Source organism: Eumetopias jubatus, unplaced genomic scaffold (assembly GCF_037043125.1).
Source record: "Eumetopias jubatus isolate StellerSeaLion01/CBP00866 unplaced genomic scaffold, mEumJub1_p1.0 scaffold_15, whole genome shotgun sequence".
Taxonomy (NCBI): domain Eukaryota; kingdom Metazoa; phylum Chordata; class Mammalia; order Carnivora; family Otariidae; genus Eumetopias; species Eumetopias jubatus.
Window position 1 is genome coordinate 91,079,748 of NW_028274821.1, and position 10,516 is coordinate 91,090,263.

At 53.7% G+C, this 10,516-nt stretch overlaps 1 protein-coding gene across 1 annotated transcript in view; it reads left to right on the top strand.

Moving 5' to 3' along the window:
• The window catches only part of CFAP77 (cilia and flagella associated protein 77), a 123,894-nt gene extending 119,519 nt beyond the window's left edge, over nt 1-4,375 (top strand). Inside the window, exon 6 of the mRNA XM_028090475.2 lies at nt 4,253-4,375. Coding sequence (XP_027946276.2) covers nt 4,253-4,375 — 123 coding nt within the window. The remainder of the gene's footprint in view (nt 1-4,252) is intronic.
• The last annotated feature ends 6,141 nt before the right edge of the window (nt 4,376-10,516 follow it).

Consider the following 10,516-nt stretch of genomic DNA (forward strand, 5'->3'; position numbering starts at 1 on the left):
TCTGGGGCTTGTGTGAAATCCGTGCACTGTGCCTGGCATTGCTGAAGGGTCCAGCGATGCAGAATAGGACAGATTCTGCAGAGGGGCACCCTGCTTCTGGGCATTCTGAGAGCCGAACCTCCCTTCTCCATGGACTCCTGGGCTTCTGCTGGAGAATTTGGGGATTTCAAGGGATCCAGTTTCCCTTCTCTTTCTAAAGACCCATCCCACATCGGGGGCGAGGTTTTGCTTGAGTTAGGCTTTAGGAGAGCCCATCAGACCCAGTCACACAAATCTCCATTGGTTTTCACCTAGGACACACACACCAAGCCAGATTTGTTTAAACATGGCCCCATGCCAGGCACTGGGGGTCCTGAACAGGATAGGTGTACGCTCTGCTTTACAGGGCTCCAGGGCTGGGTATGCTTGAGCTCCCCTGTCTTAGATGACTTCACCCCATAAGGTTCCAGCTGGAATGGAATTTCATCGACATCAGAGACTACATGCAGCATGCCTTCTGCCTCTCCCACTGTCCCCCAGCGCAGCTGAGAATATAGTGGGTGACAATGTGTGCGGTCAGTCACTGGGGTGAGCCTCCTATGCTCAGAATGCCCGTTTAGAAAACCAAAGGGAAAATGGAACTGAATGCTGAAGTACAAAAGGTACAAGTCATCCCTGGCGTACAGTAGGTGCTTAGTGTGCATTTTTTAGATGAATGGATGAACAAATATTTCTTTCCCACTGAAGTTTCTAAGTAAAAGGGTACTGCAAAAAAGAAAATTTCTTCCAGGGTTCTTTTGTCTGTGTGCTGATTGTCACCTGATTTCCTCTAAGCTGAGCAGCTCCTTAGGGCTGGATCCTCTGCCACCTCCTCAGGAGATAAGAGTGAGTGCTGAGCCTCCTGCCACCAACACCAAATCAATACCACCTAACACCCACCAACACCACCCACCATCAACACCAAATCAATACCACCCACCATCAACACCACCCATCATCAACACCACCTGCCACCAATACCACCCACCATCAACACCACCCACCATCAACACCACCATCAATACTACCCACCATCAACACCACCATCAATACTACCCACCATCAACACTACCCACCATCAACACCAAATCAACACCACCCACTGAATGCCATCAGCACCATGTGCCATTCCTGCATACTGAATTGCCCAGGGAATGGCTTGGAGGTTCTTTTCATTTCCTGAGGCTACCATAATAAATTATCACAAACTTGGTGGTTTAAACAATAGAAATTTATTCTCTGGAAGTTCTGGAGGCCAGAAATCCAAAATCAAGATTTCAGCAGGGCTGCACTCCCACCAGAGGACCTAGGGAAGAATGTTTCCTTGCCTCTTCTGGGTGGTTCCCGGCGTTCCTGAACTGTGGCCACATCACTATGGCTTCACGTGGCCCTCTCCTCTGTGCCCATGTCTTCTGTCTCAAGCATCCTTGTCATTGGAATCAGAGCCTTCTTGAATAATTCAGGATGTTCTCATCTTGAGACCCTTGAATTAATTACATCTGAAAAGACCCTTTGTACAAATAAGGTCACATCCACAGGTTCCAGTGGTTAGGATGTGGACATATCTTTTAGGGATCACCATATCTTTTGGGTGATCAGCCCACAAGGGCCAGGGGGGGATGCGTGGAAATAGAAGAGATGTGGGCTGCAGAGCTATGCTTCCCTGGTAGGAGCCCGGCCACCAGGGAACCTTGCCATTCTGAATGCTACAGGAGACCCAGGACACGTAGGAGTCCCAGCTGGCTGGGCACCGGAATCAGCCAGGGTGCCCACGAGGTCTCTGGGGATCCAAAGTGCCAGCCCTCCTGAGCATCTCTAGCTGCCTTCTGGGAAGCATGGGTGTCAGGAAAATCATATCACAGTGTAAAAACCAAGCCATCCCTTGCCAGAAGGGACACAAGGGTGCACCTTGGAAGCCTTTTGTTTGTTGGCTATTTTATTCCTGCACAAAGTGTAGGGTCTTCTCTCTTCCCAATAACTTCTGTGCGGCTACTTGGGAACTCTTCTGAAACTGGAGACGCAGCTGAGAACAAAATTATGGTTTGATTGACCAAAAGGAGTTCAACACAGGTGTTGAGCCCTGCGTCCAGGTAGGCATTAGGTGACTATGGCAAGGGTCCTGCCCTAAGAGGACTCAGGAGCTTTGGGATTGGGCTCCGGCCCTGCCTGGGCTGCAAGAACCCCGGATGATTCTGAGGTACATCCAAGAAATTAAAAACCTGAGCCCAGGGCTGCTATGGATCCTGGAAGTAATGCTACACACAGACAGCCCACGGGGACCTTGCAAACGGTCCACAAATCTTAAGTGGCGACCCACACCATTTTGTATGTTAGGACTTGGGGTATTTTTTCCCCCCAGAGGACAGAGTCCATGGCTTTCTGCAGAGTCTCCAGGGGTCTACCTGCCCAAACTGAAGAATGTGGTTTATGTCCTGCAGAAACACCTAAATCAACCCACCACCATCTGACTTTTATGAGTTCCTAATAAGCTTCTGCAACCCCCAGCCCCTTCCACCTCATGAGCGAGTTGTGGTGGTTGGGGGGGGGTCACCCAGACATAGTGTGAGCTGTGGCTGCAGCAGAATTTTCTAGAAAGAATCCACAATTTAGTGCCCAGGGGTGGGGGCTAAAACAGAGTTTTTCTGACATGGATCCCCTGTGTAACCAACCTTGGACGGACTTTGCTCTGGGCCTCATTTTCCTCATCTGTAAAATGATGACCACAGTCAGCTTGGGTTCCATTGGGCGCTCAGTATCCTGATGGTGAGCACATGCTCCCAGGACCTGAGGCCAGACAGCCCACAATAAGGGTCTGGCGGACCCTAAGTGGTGGCCCAGACCTTGCATTGGGGGGGGGGCCCGCAGTGTCCCACAGATGCAGGCTTCGGGGGGCCAGGAGGTCACATCAGTTCTGCACCTGGTCTCAGTGGAGACATTACCCAGTTCTCTCTACCATCAGGAAACCAGTTGGGCCACCAGCTATTGTGAAGGGTCATGATTTTCCCTGGGAGTGGGGAGGTCCCAGGCCTCTGTGTTCCCAGATGGGGCCAGAGTATGCCCCCCCCCCCCCCGAAGCACAGAGACTCTTTACGAGTTCCTCCTTGTCTTCTACTGCCTTTTACTATCGTGGCTTCCTCCCATGCTTCCTTTCCCCTCTTTCAACACCAAAACGCTGCCTGCAACACTGGGGCTTGGCTACCCCCACCCAGAGGGTGGCCCTGGCCTGGACTCTGGACAACAATGGGTTCTGCTTTGTCATCCTGAAGACATAGCAGAGCCCTCAGCTGCTCCTGCCAACCCAGAGGGAACCCCTGCCCCCCGCCACCGCCGCGGCCACCTCGTCCCCTCATGAACTGAGCTCTGGCATGCATGCTGCCCCCCTTAGCCTGGGAAGGCCCTGCTCACCCTTTCAGCCTCCCCCTCACGTCTCCTCCCCAGAGGGCCTCCCCAGAGGGCCACCCCCGACTCCCGTGAGGGCTGAGCTTATGCTATTGGTGCTCACCGCACACCCCCCACTCTATCAGTTCTAGTGAAACAGCTGCGTAATTATTGTTGATGTCTGCTTTCAGTCCTCTAGATTGAAAGCTCCCTGAGCGGACAGAAAATCCCTCTTGTTTCCTGCCGTATCCCCAGTGCCTGGCACAGAGTTTTACTCAATAAATATGCGTTGCATGAATGCATGAGTGAATGAACGTATGAATGTACGAATGAACGAACGAATGAATGAATGAATGAACGAAGGAACGAAAGAACAGACGAATGAACTAACGAACAAGCAAGTACAAAACCTTTCCACCCTGGGCCTCCCATAGGTTATGGTATAGGAGAAATGCCATTTTAGGGAGATTTTCTTGCTCTTGGAGGTGACAGAACAGACCCACGAGACAGGAGGGGTTTTCGCCCACCACCATGTCTTGAGAAGGAAGGGCAGACTGAAATACTGATTGCCTCACATTTTAACCGAAGAGACACTCATTGTCTCAAGTTTCCTCTGAAAGGGTGGCATCTGGAGCCCGAGCAGCCTTGCCCTCGCTGCCTTCCGCCCACGCCCACAGCTTGTTGTCACCCCTCGGTGCTAGGACGCTCCCCGCACTCACTCTTCGCTTCCCTCCCTCTTACGGTGATTTGTGTTACTGCTCAGAGATGGAAGTGGGGGGCGGTCCAGGAGAGAAGGGGAACATGGGGAAGGAACCAGGAACCGCATGCCCACTGACCTGCTCTCCCCCTTCCATAGGTGCATCCCCATCTCGATACCTTCCCCACCGAGGCTGATCGCCAGAGAGCATTCCGAGCCCACCAGGAGGAGCATGCGGTGCGCCAGGGGACCCTGCGAATGGGCAACTACACCCACCCCTGAAGCCTTCTTGGCACAGTAGAAAATCCTCAGAGGACTCGCTTTTCTTGCCCCAGCTCACGTTAGACGCTCCCCCACTTTTATGCGGGTTCTGCTTTGGCAAGGACCTCAGATTCAGGTCTTCGATGGATTTTTTTTTTTTTTTGGTAAGAGTCCCTCCCCCCTTTTCGGTTAGCCAATACTTACTTACCTTAGCCCCACTGACCCTCTAGCTAGGGACTCCCCTTCCTGCAGGAGCCCACCCACCCTCGGTTCTCCAGCCCTCACCTGGGAAGATGAATCCAAATCACCAGGCAGCTGTTAGACTCCAGGCAAAGGGTCGATTCCAAGGCTCTGCCCATTGAGTGTGAAGAACAACCTGTGTATTTCCTACAGAAAGCCCTCATTTTATATTCCAAACATGAGTTTAACTGTGCTTTGGGGATGCCTGATGCCTCGCCAGGCCAATACACTCTCTCTCGGGGACCCCTGACAATGAATGGCGAGAGCCCGTGCTCGGGGCTCAGGGCCTGCCCCCACCTCCTCCACGCCAGGGGCCTGTCAATCAGGCAGGCCAAGATGGGCTTCTCCACCCAGACGGACCTTGGGAAGGCCAACCCCGCCAAAAGGAAAGAGCCTTCTAGGAGGGTGAGTGGGTGGGCGGATGAGACACAGGCTGCGGAACTTTTCAGCCAAGCTACTGGGCGCTTCTTACCTCAATAATTCTTTGCGTTCTTACCTTCTCCCCACAAATTATATACTGGTCTATTTTAAATTAAAATTGCTATTTGTCCTCCTCCTGCTGTACCTTTATTTAAACCTACCACCGGTGTGAGAACCCCCGTCACACTCGTCAGATGGCGTTCTGGCATGGGCACCCTTCGAGGTAGATTACCTTCTCCAACATACCCGAGCCCAGTGGTGCCTGCATGAAGTCAGGCACATCCTCCAGTTTCTACATCTCACTTCTGGTCTGAAGAGTCCAAGACCCAAGAGTCCGACCCAGAGCCCTCCCCGGGACTTCAGACTCACTTCGGGCTCACTCCTCCACTGCCCGCCTCACGTCCCCACTCCAGTGTCTGGCATTCCTCTCTAACCAACCTGGCCAAGACACAACACTTGATTATTCCCCCCAAACTTGTTTCTCCCTCAGTTTCCCCCATCTCATATGTGACACCCACCATCAACCCTGCTGCTGAAGCAAAGACCTTCATTACTATTTCCCTCCTCTCTCGCCTTGAATCCACAGACAAGCCTGTCAACATCGCTTCCAAAAGACCCCTACCCGTCCCCTCCTTTCTGAGCGCCGCCATGTCTCTGGAGAGCCTGCCCTCTCCCTGGTACCCTCCCAACCATGCTCTCCACTGAGCAGCCCCTTAGCATTCCAGCAGCTTCTGCTGCTCTTGAAGGAAACTCCACACTCCTCACCCAGCCCACAGCGTCCTAGGGGAGGCAGCCGAAGGCCGTCCTTCTGGCTTCATCTCCCACCTCTGGGTGCTATGCCCACAGCCATGGCCCTCACTCCTGCCTTAGGCTTCCTGCTTGCTTTTCCCTCTGCCTGGAACACCTGGGTCCCCAACTGTCACCTGCCCACCCCTTGTCATTCAGATCTTAGCTCAAAGATCAAGTCCCCTACTCAAAAGGCGGTCCCTGAAATCGACAACCAGTAGAACTCACATCGACTTGTTCTACTCGCAACAAAACGATGCCTGGTTTACTGCCTGTCTCTTCTCTAGCAGGGATGTTACATGGGATTAGGGACCTAAGATCCCAAGATCCCAAGGGCCCAACATATGTTAAGTACCGGTGGTAACTGTGGAAGGACCCCGCTGCTCCAACACCTGCTACGGCTCACGCCCCCAACCCCCCCCCCCCCCCCCCGCTCCCTACGGGCAAAGTGCTGGGCCAGGAGACACACCCAAGTCCGGTGGTTACAGGTCTGGTTGGATTTCTTGATCAGCCCTCCCACCCCCACCCCCACACACGCGTGCCTTCCAATGCCAGACAAATACCACACACACTAACACCCCTCAGGAACCTAGCCCAGCCAGGGCCTTGACAGACCCCAACCTCCTCCAAGGGCTGGAGATCCCGCTTCCACCACACGAGCCAGAGGGAAACAAGCAACCTCACTGATTTTGGCCAAAGCCATCCTGAAGCCTTCTGATCGGCAGGGAGCAGGGCGCCTGGTGTGGGAGCACAGGAGAGCCCAAGGGGCCTGGCCACTGAGCTGGCGGCCATTCCATGTGGTCAAGAGCATGAAGCCCAGCCTCATCAAGTAATTTCTGTGTGCCCTCGAGCAAGTAAGTGTCTTAACGTCTCTGTGCCTCACCTGTGAGACAGGACCCTGGCACGGTATAGGACATCTCAAGCTAAATTAGATCATGATTACAGTCGAGAATGTGTACAACATAAATAGCACAGGGGCTGGCACTTTGAAGCAAGAGACTGATGTGAATTATTGTCTTCTTATTAATAAAGCGCACTGAAAAGGGGCAACCAGAATACTGTGAAGAATTGAGGGATGAGGGTTAAAGCAACAAATGCTGGGGCGCCTGCGTGGCTCAGCCAGCTAAGCGTCTGCCTTCAGCTCAGGTTATGATCCTGGGATCCTGGGATCGTGGGATCGTGGGATCGTGGGATCAAGTCCCGCATCGGGTTCTCTGCTCAGCGAGTTCTCTGCTCAGCAGGAAGCCTGCTTCTCCCTCTCCCTCTGCCCCTCACCCCGGTTCATGCTCTCTCTCTCTCTCTCAAATAAACAAAATCTTTAAAAAATAATAATAAAGGAACAAAAGCCTTTACATCCAGGTACCTCAGGAAGGTAAAGATATTTTGAATTTAACCCACTTTTTTGCTCTGAAGTCCCCTATAGGAAGGGGAAGGGGGCACAGCAGGACGCAGAATTTCCTGAGGGACCCGAAGTTATGCTCTCTCCAGCAAAGGGTGGGGCAACCTCCGCTGAGACAACGAGGGAGGTGGCCCCTCCGGTCTGCTTTTCCAAGGACCTGGACCAAGGGGAAAGTCCAGAGCGGGACAGAAAAAGCTGCGGGGTGGCTCTCTGGCTGGCGCAAGCACGTCGGGCCCCAGCAGGGGGGGCTGCCTGCCGTGAGACCTGCTGTGGGGCTGGGGCAGACGCGCTGGGGATCCCAGCTTCCGGGTGCCCCGGGCCCAGGCCTGAGCGGCTCTCCGCCGAGAGTCCCTCAGCTCCTTGTCCTACAGCGCCACCCTCTGGCAGGTCTAAGTCAGAGGCCGCGGACGTTCCTGGTCCGTCCCTGCCGGAGTCCCTCCCTCCTCATTAATTATTCGTGCCCCCTTCAAGCCCCAGGTCAGATTCCGGTCTGATGCCACCTTCTCGGGTGTCCAGTTGCATCGGAGCAAACACTTGTGCTCGCCTGCGTCGACCCTGACTGGGGGTGCCCCCAGCACAGCTGGGGTCGCTCTGCCTGCCCTTCATGACCCAGGGCAGAGTCCTGGAGGTTCCAGCCAGGAGGGGGCCAGGGGAATCACCAGTTAACCTCCCTCTACCACCATCACCACCCTCACTTCGCAGGTGGAAAATAAGCAAGTCCCACGTGTTCCAGAGCCTGCTCCCAAAGCTACTTCTCCAAGGTGGGCGGAAACGGGGAGAGCTGAGCTTTGCACCCCAAGTCCTCCTCATCAACCACCAATAAATGGCCTCTCGAGGACGGCCGCCACCCAAGGTACGGCCTTATGCCCCTGGTTTTGTTCATCTCCCTGCTGGTTAGCATCTTACGTCTTGGTTGAGTTCCTTGGCAACATCCCATCAGAGATTTCACCAGAGAGGCCCATGTGCACTGCCTTCACGAGCCACAGGGAAGCCGCTGGACCCTGCCCTGGTCAGCTTGAAATTCCTTGAGGTGCCCTCCAAGGTGGGAGGGGGCCCCGTCCCTGCCGCTGAGCCCTTGGCTGGAGGGGGAGCGGGCGCAGGCATGGGGTGGGGTGCAAGAGTACCAAGACGGAGCCTCCGGAAGCCGGACTCGGGGGACAGGGAGGGGCTCGAGGAAACACAGAGTCCTGCCAGACAAGACAGAGGGTTGCAGAGTGACTTAGCCGCCAAACGAGGACTGGCACAGACCTCTTGGGTGGCAGGTCTGGCTTTCCCGTTCGTGCTCAACCCCCACTGACTTGGGTCTACTTCCCGGTTTTTCAGACAAGAGCCCAAACCTCAACCTCACTCATTCTCCTCTCCTCTCCTCTCCTTCCCTCTCTCGCTTCCTATTCTTGTCCCTCTCTGCGTCCCTGCCTCTCTTTCTCTGTCTCTCCCACTCACATAACCAGATAATTGTCTTCTAGGCCAGAAGAACAGAGACAGGACTCTGGAGTCTGCCGTGCAGGGTTTTTATCGGGGTCGGTAGCAGGGAGTCAATGGAGATTTCTGCTTCTGCCTGGCAGGGCGTTGCTAGAAGTCTGAAGAGGAAGCCTGTGGGTAGGCCGCAGATTCTAAATCCAGTCCCCGGGGCTGGGCTTGGGATCCAGATAGGGATGGTTTGGTTTTTTGGTTCACCTATCCCAGGGCCTCAAGCAGCGGTGGCTTAGAAATCACAGATTTAGGGGGCCAGAGAAGGCATATCTCCATGGCAGCAAGCGGACCAGAGGCTCAGGCGCCCAGGCGGGCCTCAGGGAAGCCAGGCAGGTCTGTTTCCAATCAAGTATCCTCCCTTGCATTTGGCTTTTTGGACCCAAACAGTCTTTTTGCTGCATTTCTTTTTACTTGGGAAATGCTTCGATGCTTGAAATCATCGTTAAATGAAAAAAAATAAAAATTAGGTTGGCTTTTTACACAGCCTCCCAGAACTGAATGCAGGTACGCTTTAAACTCGAATCCACAAATGAGAAATTATCTACAAAATGGAGTTTAGATGAATGGGCACCACTGTCCTTGGATTCGTGAGGCGGGTCCTTTCTGTCATAAGCCCCATGGCGTCGCCAGCATCTAGCACGGTGCACAGGCCAGAGTGCATGCTCAGCAGGAATAAAAGGGAGGAAGGAGGGGAGGGAGGAAAGGAAGGGGGGAGGTAAGGAGGGGAGGAAAATAAAGAATATGTTCTCTTTCTGGTTTCAGGAGCTCCATGGGGTTTTGAGCTGAACCAACACAAATGGTTGAGAACAGCATGACCTTGAGGCCCACAAAGTGTCCAAATCCTTGTCCAACCCATCTGTTTGCAGAGCAGAGAGATATTAGCATCCAGGCCTGGCCTATATCATCCAAGTCCCCTGCCCACTCCACATTAAAAACAGGTTTTAGTTGGAAGGCCCTGAGCCAAGGGGGGAGCTGACCTCTGCAGCGGGGGCTGGTGAGACAAGATAACTGGCCAGAGAAAAAGCTTTGGCTGTTGTTAGTGGTAGTTGTACCATGAATCACATAATCACTCCTCTCCAGGATCTGAGCCCGGTGCAGAGTGCTCACAAAGGCCACGTAGAGTGGGCAACATCATCCTCATCTTATAGCTGAAAAAGCCACGGCTCAGAAAGTGTTTGCTCACGGTCACAGAGCAGGGCTGGGACTATGGTGAGGCATGTAAGGCACAACATTTCCAGGACTGCCCCCAAACTCGGTAACCTAGACAAACAATACTTTGATGCAATATTTTTTTAATCAAAATTTAAAAAATCCCTGATGGGGCAAAATAGCAATAAGTTTCAGTAAAGATGTCTGCGACTCACCTCACCGGCCTCCCCTTAGTCCCAGCTTGGACTCCAGAGCCAGGATTCTGCTTCTTCAGGTCTAGCCAGTTCTGCAGTCCACATCCTCAACCACCTGCCCTGGCCGCTCTGTACTGCCCCTGGTCCCAGTTACTCAGAAACTTGAATGGCATTCAAGTTACAATTCTTTGTGAGCAGAGAAGACCTGAGGATCATTCTCAGAAAGCTTTGGGCACATCTCCCCTGTGTGGCTCTGCTTGCTGAGCCAGGCGAACAGAACAGGCCAGAACAGCCCCTCCTCCATGCTTGGGGCCTGGTGGCATTCAGTGGAGAAGGAGGCGAGGCTGGGAAGAAGGAAGCTGGTGAGAACCATGGCCCAGCCAGAGGCCCAGACACTTCCAGGCCCATTCCTGACCCAAAGCCAGACCCGAGCCAAGAGCCTCAGATGGAGCAGGAGGACGTGGCTTCTCCCTCATCGGCATCTCCATCGGCCTCCATGGG